The sequence below is a fragment of the Echinops telfairi genome, unplaced genomic scaffold, assembly GCF_000313985.2.
Source record: "Echinops telfairi isolate 266 unplaced genomic scaffold, ASM31398v2 ScPeMD7_7468;HRSCAF=8506_0, whole genome shotgun sequence".
Classification (NCBI taxonomy): Eukaryota; Metazoa; Chordata; class Mammalia; order Afrosoricida; family Tenrecidae; genus Echinops; species Echinops telfairi.
In genome coordinates this window covers 19,066,058-19,085,475 of record NW_022111369.1, presented here as the reverse complement: position 1 = coordinate 19,085,475, position 19,418 = coordinate 19,066,058, and the positions used below count along the sequence as shown (strand labels likewise).

Below are 19,418 nucleotides of genomic sequence, written 5' to 3'. Positions count from 1 at the left end.
TCATATATCTCGGATCTGTTTTTTTCACTGAGCTCTGATTTCCCATGACCAGAACGTGGCAGGAAAGACAGAAGATTTTGGTCAGTTATCCAGCTATTTTCAAGCTGCATTGCAGTAGCACGTGCTGTTGTAGACAGAGCACAAGCATAATATGTATTTAATATATCGTAGGAATTGGAAAGTGTTTATTGATTCACTTTTCTGAATATATAGCATTTTCGAAACATTTTTTATGGACAGAATCAATACTTAATAGAAAAATGTGTCAGTGTAATGCATTTTCATTGTTAAGGAAGTTAGAAACATTATAAACTCATATTACTCTGTTGATACTCCCTATTTACATGGATCAGCAACAGCAGAAAGCATTAAAAACATGCTAATAGTATGAGTAATTTTAACCTACAATTAAAATGTTACAAACTTGATGAATCTGCATATTTGAGAGTTAATTGCAAGTTTTAATAGAAGCAAACAAGTCATCTAAATGGTGACTAAATGAAGCAAAGCTCTAAAGGCCACTATAAACCCCATTTACTAGTGTATTTGTGGCCACCATTACCGCGTTACAAAAGTAACTATGATTAACCAGTATTGCCTCTTTGAAATTCAGTAATTGAAGGTGTAGATTGTTAATATATCTTTCCAAGAGATGAAAAACAAAAATTGTTATTGTAGATCTAGATCATGTAGTTATAAATGTTGAAAACGCTGCACAGTTGAAAGATAGGTATAGGCAACAAATGTCATCAGGAAAGATAAGTTAGTTTCCTTCTAGCACTTTGTAACATACACAGTCTGTGATTTTTTCATCAGCTCTTTATCGTTTATGTGAGTATATGGATCATACATACATATGTAAGCTATATCTGATGTTTACAAATAAATGGATTGACTTTTCTTTATTATTTTAACACCTCTGTTACCGAAATACTAATGTTATTTTAAACCGTCCTTAAAATCTCTCTCACGTACTTTCTTGATAATGATAATCCTCTCATTCATTTGCTCTGTAGACTTAATGATAGCTGAATTTTGCGTGAAGGGTGGCATTCGGTGCTTTTCAGGAAACCCAAATTTTGGGGTATGTTAATTAAATATAACAGTTAAATGTAAGTAGGAAGCATAAAACTGAAATTCCATTGTTTCACGTATGCTTGTACTATATTTTCTCTAACTTAAAAATCATTTAATATGTAATTAATTTTAGCTGGAGCTTTCATACTTACAATCCAGGAAATAACAGTAATTTCACATTGCTATTATTTTACTCATTTTGCAAGTGAAATCAGTCCAGTGGCATTGTTTGTTTGTCTTTTCATACTTAAAAAATGAAAACCAGAAACTGATAAGGAATAATTCTAACTAATAACTGAAAATACTTTGACCTGAGTAACATGCATATCCTATTAGTGCTTTTATGTTTTCTACGATAGAAGAGAAATAACATTTCCTAGATGTTAAAATGTTTATTATTCTCTAGAACAAAAATGATTTATATGAGTGAAAAATTGTTTTTAAAGTTAACTTATGATAGGTTTAACTAATAAATAATTCTTTTATTTTTCTGAAACGTTATTGCCCAACTCAGGGAGGCGGGGGGGACAATCAAAGTCCAGTAAAAATTTCAAAAGTTTGTCAGAGAAGGGAATTGCAGCTATTTTCCACTATATGTTATATATGATAACATTTGTATGTTAAAGTTAGAGAACCTGGAAGACTGGGGAAAAAACAAGTAGTCCTGTCGAGTTCCGCCTTTTAGACGTTTCACCATATAAAGCTTATCTTTTTTATCTTGCGGTTTGTTAGGCTCTTGTTGCTGTTGCTGGGTGCCATTGCATCAGTTCCAACTCATAGCAGCTCGCTGTACAACAGAGTGGAATACAGCTGGAACTTATAACACTTTTTATTAATGATAGTAATTTCTATTAGTGCTATGAACTTTCTAATATTCTATTTCATGCTGATAGAGGCATGGTAATTGTGCTTTCAAAGACACATCTTTTAAGGCACGTTATGTTTAGTCTCTTTAATACAAAGTGCACTATGACTTATTGTGCATCTGACTGTTAAACTTTTAAAACATGTTAACAAGATCTAAATTCATTATTTACTATTATTGTCCTTGTTTTAAAATGATTAATTTCAGAGCCCAATAAAATGAGCTTTTAATTAAAAAATGGTAAAAAATATATATATTGATTTTTAGATTTCCCAACAGAGGTTTCTTATCAGTTTGTTCGCACAGGATCCATTCATGAAGTTCTGCTACAAATGACATTTTAAGCAAACAGTTTTACTAAGGGATAGAGCTATGCTGTGTCTCCTGCTAATTCAGTCCATTAAATTTGCTCAATTTAAAGAGGTTAGCTTTTAGTCATAATCCTCCTAGATGATTATTTTAATAATGCTATTACTTAGTGGGCAAGCCGAGAGCTTGATTTTTAGTAGCAGTGTACAAAATGCACATTTGGTCTAGTTCCACATGGTCAAGTATTAGAATTAATTTTCTGTTTCGGCCATGATAGAATGAACTTTAGCATATAAGAATAAATGAGAATTTTTATCACAAAAATGCAGTTATTGTCACAGTCTCTTTACTGTTAATAATCTTATTAACATAATATTTAAAATTGGCATTATGTTACAGAAGTAATACTTTCTTAGTATTGTCAACATTTAGATGATCCTACGATCATTGATAGAGCCTTTGACATTAGGATACAAAATAGATGTCCACTTTTAACAGAAAGAGATAAATAGGAACAAACTTTTTTTTTCTCATTACCTAACACATTTTTCTTTTCATTATGTCTGGAATGAAAATGATTGAGTAATCATAGATGTTATGCAGTATTCTTTTCAAGAATTTTCCTCATCGTACAATTCTGTGGTAGCAAAAAAGGCTTTCCAATGTGAATTCATCCTCACAAGATGTGGACTGCCAACAGAACAAACATCCATCTCAAAAGAAGTGTAGCCAGCATGCTCTTAAGAAATGAGGATGGTGAGACTTCATCTCATGTGCTTACTAGCAAGGGCTAGTCCCTAGAGAAGGGCAACGAGCTCAGTAAACAAGAGGCTCAGTGGACAAGAGGAAGACCCTCAATGAGATGGATTGACGTAGTGGCTGCTACAAGATGCTCAAATGAGCGAACAGTTTTGAGTGGAGGGTTCTAATGCCTTTAGTGCTTCCTCTGTTATGCACAGGTTCACTATGAGTCCAAACCAGCTCAATGGCACCAAGCAATAATGAAGGTGTATTCCCTAAGGAGACTTTTTGGGGGGAGATAATGGCCTGAATGAAAAGAAGTTAAAAAATCTAAGTGTATACCATTTATTTTATGTTGTGGGTTATAAAGAGACTAGATCATCAAATCTCTTATTCTGTACATTTTCTTACATATATATGTCATCTTGCCATCATTAGCTAGATTATTAGCATTTTAATACCACAACACTAGATAGTTGTATTTCAGCTTAGTGAAAGAATTTAACCATATGAAGCACATAGGGAAATATTCTCTGTACAAGAATATCTACCTATATTTGAGAATAAATATTCAGATAAGAGTAATCTTAACACATGTAGTTCTGGTATTTATACTGATATTACTACTTTAGTGGATGTATGATGGTAACTTCTGCAAGCACATGATAGAATGCACATACTTTTAAATACCAGAAACAGCATTGAAGAAAGCATTCAGCTGTTTGCTCTTACAAGAATTAAAGCTAATACCTGAGTTGAGTAATAGACCACAGCCAAATATTATTGGATCTCAATTAGGCCACAAAGAAAGTCTATTGAGAAAGAAACTACACAGAACTCCTCCGGTGTAAGTTAACTTTCATAAAAATTAATAAACCTGTGTTCTAAATGTAAGTAAAATCAGTTAACATTTTACTGCCTATATTGTAATTCCTATATAGAAAATCCTTTCAATATTGGAAAATGATTGAAGTATATATTAATATGCTTCATGTGTTGCCAATAACTTGTGTAATTTTAAAGTGTAAATAAAAACTAAATCATAGCAATGCTACAGGTTAGTTCATAATGTTTGCTTTTTTAAAGGCCAAAACATCCTTTTGTAAACAGCATTTTTATGTTTCTAAAAATGTGAACATGGTAGTTGGCTTAGTTTTTATTATATAAAAATTCACATTTAAACTTCCAAGCACGGTAGCTGCTGGCCTGTGTCTCAGCTGTGCGTATGAAGACAGAGACTTGTGATTTCTTCAAGTAGAAGCTGTTTAAGCAGCAGACGGCTGTAGTTCTCTCTTTGGAAAGATCTGTTTCTTTCCGAGATAAAAGCATAGTTTTCTTTAATCAAAGTAACAAATCAGAAAGTTGCCTTTGTAACGATAATCATTAGAACAAGAGTTGACCTCCATTAGAACATAATTTAACTTCCAGTTAAAGGGAAATATTATCTAGCACATTAAGGTATGATCATGGTAGGTGTCCTTTGATTAAGAACAATAAAGGAGAAGGCCACATTTACTGCTCACGATCTTGCTTTGGGGAATTTTTGTTGTGGGTGCAGTTGTTTTACATTTCGCTCATTCGCGTAATTTTGTCATTTATCTAAAATTTTTAAAAGAAGGGAAATTGTGCTCTGCACAGAGTGTTTCAAAGTGCTGTGTTCTCTTTTCCTGTTTGGTTATTGCCGTTATTAACTTAGAGAAAACAAGAAGGCACAAACATATTGTTTTAAATATTTTATTTTAATGTATAAGAAAGAGCTTTTTATCAAGATAATTTTATATCAAGAATGATGAAAATCTTTTCTCTTTTGGAAATTGCTATGTGACCTTGGGTTTAAATTAATGGAATAATCTGGGTGCAAGACATATACTGTATGTTTTGCTTAATGAAGACCTTAATAATTATTTCATAGTTAATTTAAACAACACATAAATATGTCCCATTTTCAATGCTAGGTTCTTGATTTCTCTGAGCAATTGCTAAAAGATCTAACTGATAAGGCAGTGGAAGGGAAGTCTACTGTGCTCGCACTGGTCTTTGGATAAAGTTTTAACCACCACCCTCCCCTTGGTAGCTGTATTTAAATCAGCTTTGTTTTCAGTGCTACAGTAGAGCTAAAACTTGTTTAAATTTGCAAGTTCTGCTTCACTGGTAATTTCTAATTTTCATATGTTTTTTTTGGAATATAAATATGCCATTTGTCAAGGGCAATTTTCTTCAGTTTATATTATGCCCAAATGGATTTTAGCCACTTTGTATTAGAACTTATATTTGCCAATTTTAAATTTAAAAATTTTAAACTATACAACCCCTTTGACTGTAAAAAGAAATTTTATACATCTATATTTATAATGGGAATATTGTACTCTGTACTATGAATACTTTACATGGCGCATATATACATTAATGTTAAGACACTGTATTTTGAATGATAAGTTTTTGACATAATTTCATCATTAAGTCCTATATACCAATAATCTTAATAACCCTGTAACATTGTAAGAGCCTTTTCCTGGAATGAAGTACATAGTTTATAATCTAAAGGAATATAATACTTTTAGTAAATTGATCAACATAGCCACAGCTGAGTTACTGGAATTCTCTGTGTACTGTTCTGGACCTATAATCTGTTCTATACCAATGTTTTAAACATTAAACTTAAAACTCAGGGGGAAAGGTTCTTCAACTTTAGATCTTCTCTCCAGATCTCCATTCTTTGGAGTTTCCATGAGTGTGACCTGAAGACCTTGGAAGCATTGAGATTCAAATGTAGGTGGGTAAGTGTTCACACCAGCGCATGTGTTGATTGCCTTACAATCTCCTTGTATGTGCATCTGTATTGCACCCCCTCAGAGCCTTTCTTCCTCGTCCTTGTATAGATCATGTAGGGCCTGCCCATCTTGATATGTAATTTTGCAGTTTTGTATTTTGGTATTTGTCTGTGATGTGTATCAGGAGCAATTTTTTTTTTTAAGTCTTCAGACATTTATGACATTGTGCTGTCTAAGGCACTTTCACACATGGTAATTGTTTGCTGGCAATGGCCCTGGGTTGCATTTCTGTAGATTGTTGTGTTTGTTAAGCTCTTAAAAACATTCCTTTGGAGTTGCTGGTATTTGTGGAAGGATGTAAAAAAAGTCTCAGTCTTGTTACACTCAGTGTTTGAAATTTATTTCAATGTTCTGAACTATTAGTGATTCCGAAAACTTTTTTCCAGTTAGCCATTCATTTAAAAATAATATTCAAAAAATAATATTCCTTATACTATCATTTATGAAAGTCAGCCTTTATCCTTTGAAGTCCATTCACAGTTTTCTTTGGACAGTAGGAAAAAGCTATCAAAATTAAATAATTGCTTCCTGGGATAAGGGGGATTAATACCAGTTTATCTCAGGAAGAACCTCTCTGTAAAATAAGTTACTAATAATAACATACACAGTTGTAACTGAAATAGACCCAATCATGGAATATTTTCCTAGGTAGTAAGATATTCAGATTTCTCCCAAAATATCTGAGTAGATATTTTCTCTTTCCTCTGATCACATCTATCACGAAATTCATTGAACTAATCTTGTCCATGTTTCTCCCAATGCCCAATTTACAATAAAAATTAATTTATCTTTTAGGATAGCAATTCTCAAACCTTTGGTCTCAGGGTAGTTTTATATTCATAAAAATTTTTGAAGACATCAAAGAATGCTTATTTATATGTGAATTCTATCGGTGTGCTATATTTGAAAGTAACATGGAAAAATTATTTGAAATACACTGTTTCCTGTTGCATTTCAAAATAATGAACCCATTATGTCAACATGTTTTTAAAAATACAAATAACTAAATTTTCAAAAAAAACTTACTCTGAATAAATGCCTTTTATTGTATTTGATGAAGAAAATCTGACCAATAGTACAACTGATGCCACTGCCCTAATTCACACTGTGACTCTGGCTGTTTTATTTACCATAGCTTTATGATTCTCATTGCATGTCTGTACAGTAAAAAGAAGGCAGATCATATCTTGCTATTTTAATGAAATTTGTTTTTATTTTGATCCTCTGGAAGGGTCCCAGGAGTCCATAGAACTCATTTTGAGAACCACTGTTCTGTTTATCAAAAAAGTACAGTGAGCATCGTCTTGTTTTAGTAAAGCGGTTATTTTCTCCTCTGGGCCTTCATTATTCAAGAGTAACTTGCCTTCAGTTGGCATGGACAAGCTGTCAAGCTGAGTATAATTTTTGTTTTTGCTAGTATCACAGAAGTAGATATAAGAGGAAGCATCTAAATGATACAAAATAGTCTGCCCGATTGGCTGGCTACATATTTTTCTATCTATTTGTGTGTGGTATTTGTGTTGTATGTGAGTATATAATTAATTTGGCTCCTGGGTAACTTTCAAACATTTTCACAAAGCAACAAAATATTCATGAATGATGACAGTTCACACCATATGCCATTTGGCTGTGCAACTTTTTCTCCTGATATTCCACGATGATCAAATTTTGCTGTTTCAGTTTATATGCCAAAGACTGTATTAAGTTCTGTTCTACAATATCTCTTTAACATTTTGTCCCTCTTGTCCCCAGAACCAAAATTAGTAATATTTTAAAAGTGGGGCATCTGTGGTGGAGAAGTCAAGTTAGGAGAATATGAAGAACATTATCTTCAAAGTGGTGTCCTTCTGCTGGCTTTCTCCTTCACAAAATTCGCTGCTCCTCTGATGTCTCTGGACTGTTGGGCTTTTAGAGTTTGTACCAGCAGTACTGAGGGGGTGTGTGATGCTGACATATGCAGACGTATAGTGGAGTTTGACTCACACTCAATGCATGCGCTAGTGCTCACGCTTATGTACCTGAAATTGAATGACTCAATGGCGCTGCGATTTTTGAAGAGGTAGTCAAAATGAATAAATAAATAAACATATATATATAAATTATAGGAATACTACTAAAAAACAACTATCTGCAGCTGTGAATTAAAAATAAAGAACGCTAGTGACTGGTAAGTAATATCATTTCTAACTTGAAAAGTTCTTTTGTATGGTATTGTTGTTAAGTGCCATCAAATTGGTTCTGACCTAAAGGGAACCTATGTACAATGGAACGGAGCACTGCCCATTCCTGCACCATCCTCAACATTGTCCTGTTGGAGCCCATTGTTGCAGCCACTGTGTCAATCCATCTCTTTGAAGAAGATCTTCCTCTTTTTCACCAGCCCCTTACTGTGCCAAGCATGATGTCCCTTTCTAGGGACTGGTCTCTCCTGGTGACATCTCCCAAGTATGTGAGACAAAGCCTCACTATGCTGGAAGGAGCATTCTGACTATGCCAAGACAGATTTGTCTATTTTCCTGACAGTATGTATGGTATAATCAATAATCTTCATTAATACCATAATTCAAAGGCATCTGTTATTCTCCAATCTTTTTTATATGCAGATGAGGTGATTGAGAATACCTTGGGAATAAAATGCTTGGGTCAGGCACACCATAGTTCTCAAAGTGACATGATCATTATAAAAATTATGACAAATAATACAAGTATTGTGCCAATTTAATATATAGGTATAATCCTATTGCCTAGAATATAATACAAATATTTTATCTATAGGATAAAACAAGTACTGTAACTCATCCATTGTTTACTAAGTTGCATACGTAAGAAACAATATTCTCAAAAGCAAAAAAATAATTGAAGACATTCCACTTTTTTTAAGTTTCAGAATAGGCTATAATTCCATCGCAAAATTCGTAATAGTTTGACTATTGAAACTATAAATGCAATTTTGCTTTTTATTCAGACATTTTTTTAAATTCTAGATTTGGTACTAGATCCTTTTCTAATAATAGATAGACCCACCACCAAATAATTATTCATAAATTCTCATCAGTTTTCAGGACTCAAAAGCTTCAGTTGGCTATCTCTTCAAAATCCCTAGAAAACACACACACTGTCCAGAAGTCCATTCTGAGCGACAAATGACCCTGTAGACGAGAGTAATGTTTCTCACAAGGTATCCGATGCTGTAATCTTTACAGAAACAGAATGTCACATTGTTCTTCATTGAGAGGTTGGTGAATTTGAACTGCTGACCTTTCAGTTAGACCAGGGCATAATCATTGCACCAAGGATTCTACTTAACCCACTTCCTATACCATTTGGAAAATTAATTGTAAAGACAATCAGGCCAGCCAGTGCAAGTAACATCTAACGTGCGAAGCACCTCAACTCTGCCTTTTGGTTACGTTCTCGTACTTGTTTCTTCATTTATAAATTAGCCATAAAGCCTGGTAACTAATAGATACACTCTCTTAAAGAGGTACATGCTATAAGGAGAATACGTTTTGTAAGAAACATGGTTTCATCTTGAGATCCCCAAAAAGGCGATTTAAGTAAGTTGTAGAAACTTTTTAGCTTTAAAGTGTTATGCACCATATTTTATACAAATACTGTGTATATTGTACAATTATGTATACTGGTAAACCCCTCGAACATTACTTCCCTTTGTGCAAGTATGCATGAAATCCGTGTATGCACTATTTATGTGACTGAGTCATATGCACAGTACTGTACTTTTCAAGAGAAAAAAGTGCTGAAATAGCATTCCTCTATCTTGAAGTGAACCAGTTTTTGACAGTAAGAGTGTTTTCATAGACATGTGCCTGTGTCTTTACCTTGCTTCGAGGCGGCCCTTTTGGTTTTCATTTTTTTTATTTCTCTTCAACTTTGCTGCAAGTATTTTTAGCATTGTTTATGAAGAACCACTGTCGGAATTCAAGGCATATTTTATACTTTTTTTTACAACTAATTGCTTAGAAAATAAAAGCAAACTATGATGACAGGGCTGTATTACCTAATTGTCTTTGCCTATCAAGATAAATTTTCCACTAGAAGCTCTGCACTATAATTTAAAACAACTATGAATTTAAAAACACTTTAAGTAACTCACTCTTTTTGTCTCATTAAAACTATATTCTTCCCTAACAGCCATCAGAGAACTCTGCTTGCAAGTACTCCAAACCACTAGTGCTTGTGTATTTATTTTGTACTTTTCGTTCTCTATCATGAAGAAACTTTTAAGAGTTCTAAGACTTTTTTCACCTTGTTCTACATTAAGCTTTTTTTTCTATGCTTTCTTACTTTGCTTAATGATAACGTTTATTTATGTATTTTTAAAGCCTGATATTAAAAGGTATATGACCTTGTGGGATTTTTAAAAATCATTTGACAATATTGTTTTGATTGTTTCTGTTTTTAAATACCTTTGGGGCATTAGAAATATTCAAGATTCAGCTTTTTGAACAAATGTCTTAAAATTTTTCAAGAAAATCAAATGAATGGGCTTCATTTGCAAAAGGGAAAATAAAAGGTATTTTTCTTCTTACTAATGTTCATTTGGTATGTAAATTTTTCTTTCCTTTTTTTTTTTACAGATTCCCTTCAAGCTCAGCTGATCAATATGGGTGTTATTCCAACTTTAGTGAAATTACTGGGCATCCACTGCGAAAATGCAGCTCTTACAGAAATGTGTCTTGTTGCATTTGGCAATTTAGCAGAGCTTGGTAAGTCATAGTCATGAAACACAAGTGTTATTAATGTATTAATGCACTTTTTATAAATTGTCCTCTGGATGTTAAGAATTTGGAAATTGATATATCAAAAGTTTGTTGCCATCAAGTCAATTCCAATTTATAGTCACCTTGAAGGACGGTGTAAAACTATCCACAGGGTTTCTAAGCTATACTCTTTATGAAAAGAGACTGTTAGAACTTTCATGAAGCACCTGGTAGATTCCAGCCTCTGATCATTTAACCACTATACCACCTGGGCTCCTTATACTCTATAATAAATTGCTTATCCTGGGGCTAGAGAAATTAAATAAATATGTTCTTTTAGTTATCCCTACTTTAAAAGAATGGAAGTACCAGGAATCTAATCTTGGGTTTTATAACTCAAAAACCCATGTGGTTGTGTACTATACATTATAGTCTTGATTTCAATATTTTTTAAAGGAATGAGGATTATTTATCAGTTAATTTTTTTAAGTCACTCATATTCCACATATTTGTGTATGTCTTCTCTCTAGCTTTTCTCTTTTCCATACTACTCTTTTAACACATGTTTTTTTTCCCATCATTTGAATGAAATCAAGAATGAATGAGCATTTCGTTATTCTTTACCAAGGCTATTTTTTTCTGTTAAAATTGAATGTGAGCATTTACACACAGTAGACCTAGTAGAAATAAGACAAATCCTATTATAATCAAACTAATAGTTTATAATTTTATAACAACATAAACATGATGCAAGTCCCTTCTGTTTATTTCATTTGATTTTTTTTGACACTTCTGTTTAAGGTAGTCCCTAAGAATATCACTGTCGGATACAATAAATAGCCTGAAATATGGATAGTCCCAATTGAAGCAAATGGACATGATAAAATAGAAATACACACTGGTTTTCATAGCCTTGGTGTATAAAATATCAATACTTTATGTTGATTACCTATTGAAATAATTTGATCATGGAGGGGGAAATGGGAAGGGAGTGGGGAAAATGAGGAGCTGATGCCAAGGGCTTGAGTAGAAAGCATGTTTTGAGAATGATGATGGCAACAAATGTACAAATGTGCTTGACACATGGATGGATGTATGGATTGTGGTAAGAGTTATGCGAGTACCCATTAAAATGATTTGTAAAAATAAATCATTAATTTCATGTGTTATTTTCATTTTTTAGTGCATCTGGAAAACTTTAAATAATTTCTGTGGATTTCCACTGATATCTGTGGCTCTCACATATTCCTGTGGGACAATGCTGCTCTAGACAAGAAACTACAAAGTCATCTTTGCCCTAAACATGACCCCACTTTTCTTTTAAAGTTTTAGGGAGAATACAAAAGAGGCAGGACTGATAAACCTAATCTCAAGAAAAGAATTCTTGGTGGCACATCAGTTGAGTATTGGACTGTTAACTGCACAGCACCACCATCCATTCCTCTTGAGAAAGTTGTGGCGGTTTGCTGCTGTAAAGGGCTACTGCCTTAAAAATCCTGTGGAGTAATTCCTGTTCTGTTTTGTTCTACTGAGTTGCTATGAGTTGGAATTGAATCAATGGCAGTGGTTTATTTTAAGAAATAAGAACTGGGCAAAGAAAGATAGTAGTAGTTCTTGCATTAAAATATGCTGTATGAAGGCTTATATTGATTTCTTCATTGGCTGTTTCATGGCTTTTTTGTTTGTGTACCTAAAGTTTTGTAAATGCTCCAACTTCATGAACTGAACTGCTTAATTGCATGGCAAGGATGTTAGTTGCTGATTAACTCCACGCTAGTAGTCTATCATCATCTCTATTTCTGTTGAGAATCAAGAAGAATGGATGCACAATCATAACCTTCCATTGGTGAAATGGGAATAAATACCATTATAACCAAAGAAGGATAACATTAAGAGATGTTAGTCATAGAAGTCTTCCTATAAAAGAAGGACCTGGATAGATACTAAGCTTCATGTATCTTTTCAGGGGCCCTCTGAAGTAAATGGGACTCTACTCATTATAGTTAATCCACTGATTTAGCCAAAAGAGCTCTCTGTGGCAATTTTAGAAGAAGAAATGAAGAAAGGACTGAACACTCAAATATTAGGACTAAATAACTTGAAACCAGAAGATAAAACTAAAACTAACTAGTAGAAATAAAATTTAGAAAATGAGACTCTTAACTAATGTCCTATTAAGGATCTCTGCCAATTAATCCAGATATAATGCACAAATCATTCTTGCTGCCCTTTCTCTCTATCCACCTGCAGGATTAATAGATTATTTTATTGCTTAATTTTTGTAGTAAGCCTGGCATGTTGTTTCTTTGTGCTGGCAAAGAGAGCCTGGTACATAGCAGTCTGGTTTTGTTTCAGTTTAAAGTTTAAAGGAATAAGTATGGAGAGATTAAAGTGCCAATACTATTTGAAAGAGGAGTATCATATATACTTGAATATAAACCGACCGGAATATCCACCAAGGCACCCAATTTTACCACTAAAACTGCATTAAAAATGTGCTGGACACCTGGGCCCACCAAGCTCAGAGGACGATAGCCCAGCTCGGAGGGCCCAATGTACAGAGAGGACCACACAGCCGGCCCCAGGGCGAGATGTGACATCCTGCACTTACCCATGGCCCTACATGGGACAGCACCAGAGACACAGTGTAGGATGTGCGACTGAGCTGACCCCACCACACTGAGGCAAAACACCGGGGGCGTGCAATGGAGCGGCGGGAGAAGCAGAGCAAGGAGGTCCCGAGGGAGGACAAAGGATGGACTTGGGGGCCAGGACGTGGCACCCCATTAGACTCGTCCGGAAAACACACCTGAAGGTCAACAAACAGACCTTGAACTACTAACAGGCCTTTTTTTTTTTTTTTTCTGCCTATTTGTTTTGGTTTTTTCCTTTTTTCTCTTCTTTTAAATTTTGTATGGGGGGGGGGGGGAAGGTGCTGGAAAACTCGGCTTATACTCGAGTATATGCGATAAGCACATAACTAAATAAATAATGATACCTATCTATTTCACTTTGGATAGTTTGCATTTGAAATTCATTTGAAGAATTGTCTGAACCAGAGGGCCAACTCAGAATGTACAGATTTTAAATCACCCCTATTTGAAGCAAGCGGGACACTTCTTAGGGTAGACTGCTAACAGGTGGTGATTCATCCTCTCTGAAGGCTTAAGTGTCTTAAGCTGATGGCGAGACTTTGATGCTAAGGAGGGAAGATTGGAGATTTTGAAAAAGGAATGAGACTGCAGACGCATGCAGAGAACTGAACTTTCATGGTAGGGTACCAGGCAGAGTGCAGGCACATACCACTTTAATAATACTGAAGAAGATAAGGGACAGTTAGTTCAGCCAGGTAAAATACAGTATGCCATAAGTAATTTTTGCCCTTTGATTAAAAGCTTTCCAAGTATGACTTTATAATTTTAGCACTTTTGTTGTTGCTATAGTTACCTATTTGTTAATGAGCTTTTTTAACACATCTAAATAATGGGGTTAGAATATTTTCTCTCAAACATTAGTCTTTCCTTGTCAAGAGCAGCATTCAATGACACATTTCATTGCTTTTATATTTAAAGTGTTTCTATTTATTAGAAATGGTACAAAATGACCAGATCTTGAAAGTAAATAGTTTCTGAGTCTAATGTCGTTTGCTTACTCTAAACTTCCTCTTTTATTTTCAGAGTCAAGTAAAGAACAGTTTGCCAGTACAAACATTGCTGAAGAACTGGTAAAACTCTTCAAGAAACAAATAGAGCATGATAAGAGAGAGATGATTTTTGAAGTTCTTGCCCCATTGGCTGAAAATGGTAAGAATATAAATGAACTTAAAATATTTTTACCACATTGACTTTTCACCTGCTCTTTTAATATTACCTTAATTGCTCGCTACTTAACCCATAGCACTTTGTTTATTAATGATCTGATGGATTTTATATTGAGTATCCCTTAACTAGCTACATTGTCTATTAAATATCTGTATCTTCATTGGCCAAAACTACTTTTAAAGTGCTGTTGGCTTTCAAACAGTTAGTTAAGATGGTTCTGTAGCTTTCAAATTATTTTGCCATACAGAAAAACAAAAGGCAGCTAAGATCCTGGATTGCCCCTTTGTACCCTTGCACAACTATGATGATTAAAATTAGAGTCCCGACCTGTGCCAAGAGTGAGGGCCCTGGTGAACCGCTCCCCTCCTCGGGCTAAAAACCTTAAGGAGTAAGAGTGAGCTTAGTAACCCAGCTATCCCTTTGACGACAGCCTAATTGAGTCATATAAGTAGCCCATTTATCTCAAACTGTGAACATGGATTAAGATGACCTCCTACTGATAACTATCTCTACAAACACACAATAAAAGTAAACAAAATTATTTTTGGAGGAAAAATTCCATCATTTCAGGCCTTATGTGATTGCAGTAAATAATATTTTAAAATTTGGTGTCTAATACATAACCAAAGAGGAACAGGTGTTGTAAGAAAGCAAAAAGTGCCACAGCAGTCAGCAGAAGCAAATCTCCAGATAATGGAAGAGTTAAAAACAAACTTAATTATTTTAGGAGGAAACAATAGAAACCATATCAATTGATGTAGCAAATTTTTAAAATATTCAGAAATTACTGAACTAAAACTTACAATTAGGATCAAGTATCGAATTGATAAGATTTAATTAAAGGAATTAGAGGCCCAGTGGGTTAAAGAGCGTTTATGAGCACATTTAGGAAACCATATAAAGAGGAAAAGGACAAAATAAAACCCATTGTACATAAAAGAAAGATAAATGATACGCATTTTAGTGAGTTCCAGAGCAGAGACAGAAGAAATGTGTAGCGATAATATTTGAGGAAATTATAAGGGGTAATTTATCAGAAATTATGAAAGATGTAAAAAAACTTAAGGGGTCTAATGAATCCAAAGCACCTAGACCAGAAACAAAACCACATCATTCAGATATTTTAGAAAAAATAAGTAGAAAAGCCCTTCAAAGAAGCAACAATGAAACTGACAGCTAATGTCTCAGTAAGATCAGTAAAAGCCAAAGAGAGTGGACTACAATCTTCTATATGCTGAACGAACAGAAGTGAAATACTACCAATCTGGAACTCTAAACCAAATGCAAATCTGCCTTAAATGAAGGTATGTAGATTCCTTTTCATATGTAGATACACAATCTGAGTAGGATGGGAAAAGGGAAAAAAATACATTCTCAGATAAAAATTGATGCAAATCCACCAGCAGTATGCCCTCAATTAAAGTAGATGGTAGTGTTTCTGGTAGGACAAAGATTATTAAGGTGGGAAGGTATACACACAAGGAGCAATACGAATAGGAAGAAAAACTTCCTAGTAAATATATAGGTAAGCCTCATGAGCATTGAATCTGAAAATTATGTAAAAATAATTGAGAGATTTCATGTGTATAGAACTAAAAGTATTCCACAAAATAAACTTATACCATATATACTCATGTATAAGCCAAGTTTTTCAGCACATTTTTAATGCAGTTTTTGTGGTAAAATTGGGTGCCTTGGCTGAAATTTGGGTCAGCTTATACTTGAGTATATATGGTAAGTCATATAGAAGTTAAAAGGGGTTGAGTTCTAAGACCCTGGTATTACATGAAAGAAGATAGTACTAGGCTTTGATAATTCAGTGTTTTCCATTTTTAAAGTAACTATTAAAATACTCCTATAAAGCACTGATGAAACATACACATTCCTGCAGTTCTTTAATGCTAACTCCACCCCACCCCACCCCCTGCCCACTATCATGGTCCCAGTTCTACCTTACAATTCTGGCTATACCAGAGCATGTACACAGGTACAGATAAGAGCTCTAGACACACAGAATCCAGGACAGATAAATCCTTCAGGACCAATAATGAGAGTAGCGATATGAGGGGAGGGAAGCTGGGGGGACAAGGGGAAGAAAAGGGGAACTGAATGCAAGATCGACATATGCCCTCCCCCTCTGAGGAGACAAACAACAGAAAGATGGATGAAAGGAGACATCAGATGGTGTAAAATATGAAAATAAAAATAACATAAATTATCAAGGGTGGGGGAGGTGGGAGGAGTAAGAGGAGCTGATACCAAGGACTCAAGTAGAAAGAGAATGTTTTGGAAATGATGATGGCAACATATGTACAAGTGTACTTGATACAATTATGTGTGGATTGTTAGAAAAGCTGTAAGAGCCCCCAATAAATGACTTATTAAAAAATAAAATATTCCTAAAAAATAATGAATAATGACCAACTAATAGAAGAGTCAATGGAGACATTTTTTTTAAGACTCCATCAATCCAAACGAAAGTAAGAGAGGAGAGAAGAAGGAAAAGGGAAGAAGAGACAAGTAGAACATCAAAAAGTGAAATTCAAGGTGTAATACTTTAATACTTGCATTAATTATAAATTTCCTAGCTGCTTTAGTTAAAAAAATAAATCATTTGTCAGACTAAATTTTTAAGAGCAACGGCTTTTCAAAAGAGATACTTCTTAAATACGCTCACCAAATCCAAACCAAGTGCCATCAAGTCTGTTCCACCTCACGGTGGCCCTAGAGAGGATTCAGGGCTCTAACTCTTTACCACAGCACAGTACTCCCATGGAGTAACTGGTGGGCTAGAATAGCAAACCTTGGAGTTATCGGTTAATAGATGAGAAAATATGATATTAAAACCTAAAGAAGTTTTAACTCTTTAATTGTAACTCTATGTTACAATTAGATAACATAGAGTTTAAGATGAAAAATACTGCTAGAGATAAAACTGACTTTACAATGTAGAAAGTTAAGTGATATAATGTCAAATAAATTGTGGCTGAAAGAGAATTCCAGCAAAATTTTCACTTGTGTTTCACTGACTGTGTTATTCAGCTGTGTGGATAATAACAATCTATGGTTAATTCCAGAGCATTTCATTTTGCTCAGTGGATCCTCTATATGGATCAAGGAGCAGTGTGCAAAAAAAGGGAATACTGCATGGTTTAAAATCAAGAAAGGTATATGTCAGGGTTGTTTCCATTCACCATAGTTATTCGATCTGTATGCTGAGCAAATAATCACAGAAGCTGGATTATATGAAGAAGAACGCTGCATCAAGATCGGAGGAAGGCTTATTAACAACATACAATATGCAAATAACACATCAAGGATTGTAGCCTTCAGTATGGCTTATGATTCTCATTGTAAAGAAGACCAAAATCCTCACAGCTGGACCAATAGGTAACATCATGGTAAACAGAAAAGGTTGAAGTTGTCAAGGATTTTGTCTTTCGTGGGTCCATAATCAATACTCATTGAAACAGCAGTCGAGATCAAAGGACACGTTATATTTGGTAAATCTGCTGTACAAACTTCTGTACAGTGTTGTAAAGCAAGGTTCTAACTTTGAGGACTAAGCCTAACCCTGAAAATATTTATTTCCAATCACCACATATGTATCATGTGTACATTGGACATTGAGTAAGGAATCCTGGAGAAGAATCACTGCATTTGAATTCTTGTGCTAGTGAAGAACATTGATTGCCAATGTTCTTGGACTGCCAAGACAATCAGATCTGTCTTGGAAGAAATTCAGCCAGAATGCACCCAAGAAGCAAATACTTTGGACATGTTATCAGGAGAGACCAGTTCCTGGAGAAGGACATCATGCTTGGTAAAGTAGTGAGGCAACGAAAAAGACCTTCAAACGAGATGAATTGACACCGTGGCTGCAACAATGGGCTCAGGCATAGGAACGGTTGTGAGGATGGCACAGGATTGGGCAGTGTTTTCTCTGTTGAACATATAGTTGCATTGTGTAGGAACTAGTTGTGGTAGTTACATAGTCTGTTGTCAATTTGAAAGAGACTTAAGAGTGAAGGGGTGGAGGTTAGCCTGGCAATTGTGTCATAGCCAGTAAGGCCTCAGTTGTGGGCATGGCCTTCTCCTGAGGATTCTGGGAACTCCAGTATTTCCTCCTTGGAGGCAGGAGGCACTCTCTGCTCACTCCCTGTGAGACATTGCAGCTGACAAGGCACATGGAACTATGCTGGTGTCCTGAGCTGGAGGAACCACGTGGAGACCCCTGCCAGAGCTGAGATGCCTCTGCCGCCACTGGATCCACAAGACTTTCCACCCACCTGTGATCTTCCCAGCAGCATTGCATGTGTTTCATGAGCTTGAAGATTTTATAGACTGCTATTGACATATGGGCTAATAGCAGACAATCTGGACTGGGCTGGGACATTTACTCAATAGTCAATTGTTCTTATCTATAAAGCGCTTTCTTAAACAAATATGAGTGTCTATGAATTTGTTTCTCTAGTCTACTCAACACACCACTCATCAGCATCTAACAACAAGTCCAATTTACGTTATCTTAAAACATAGGAAGGAAAAATAATCAAAGCTGTGAGGAGAAACAGACAAATTCACAAACATGATGTCGAATTTTAATGTTCCATTTTCAGTAATATATATACTAAACAGAAGGAAAAGTAAAAAGTTTGTAGAAAATTTGAATAGCATGACTAGGAAAATTGATCTAATGGACATGTTTCAGAACATTGTACCCAACTGCAGAGCCCTTTCTTTTGAAGTACACATGGAATGTTTACAAGCAGATCATTTGCTTGCCTTAAGTGAAGTTTCAACAAATTTGAAAGAGTTCAATCATACAGAATATGTTCTCTGACATAGTGAATTATTTAACAATCAACCTTAAAAACATAACTAAAAAATGCATACATGTCTGGATATTAAATACACTTCCATAACCTCATAAACCAAATAAGAAATAAATGTAAATAAGAAAATTTATAATATATATCAACTCTCATGTATAAAAGCCATACTTATAGGAATTTTGTTCTGCTTTTTAAAATGTATATATTATCAATGGGGG

General features: G+C 34.7%; 1 protein-coding gene across 4 annotated transcripts in view; it reads left to right on the top strand.

The window, feature by feature from the left end:
- RAP1GDS1 (Rap1 GTPase-GDP dissociation stimulator 1) overlaps positions 1 to 19,418 on the top strand; it is a 157,102-nt gene that overhangs the window by 91,892 nt on the left and 45,792 nt on the right. For all 4 annotated transcript variants that reach the window (XM_004703275.2, XM_045284125.1, XM_045284124.1 and 1 more), the window contains 2 exons: positions 10,422 to 10,550; positions 14,222 to 14,347. In XM_004703275.2, the coding sequence (XP_004703332.2) occupies positions 10,422 to 10,550; positions 14,222 to 14,347 (255 nt within the window). The remainder of the gene's footprint in view (positions 1 to 10,421; positions 10,551 to 14,221; positions 14,348 to 19,418) is intronic.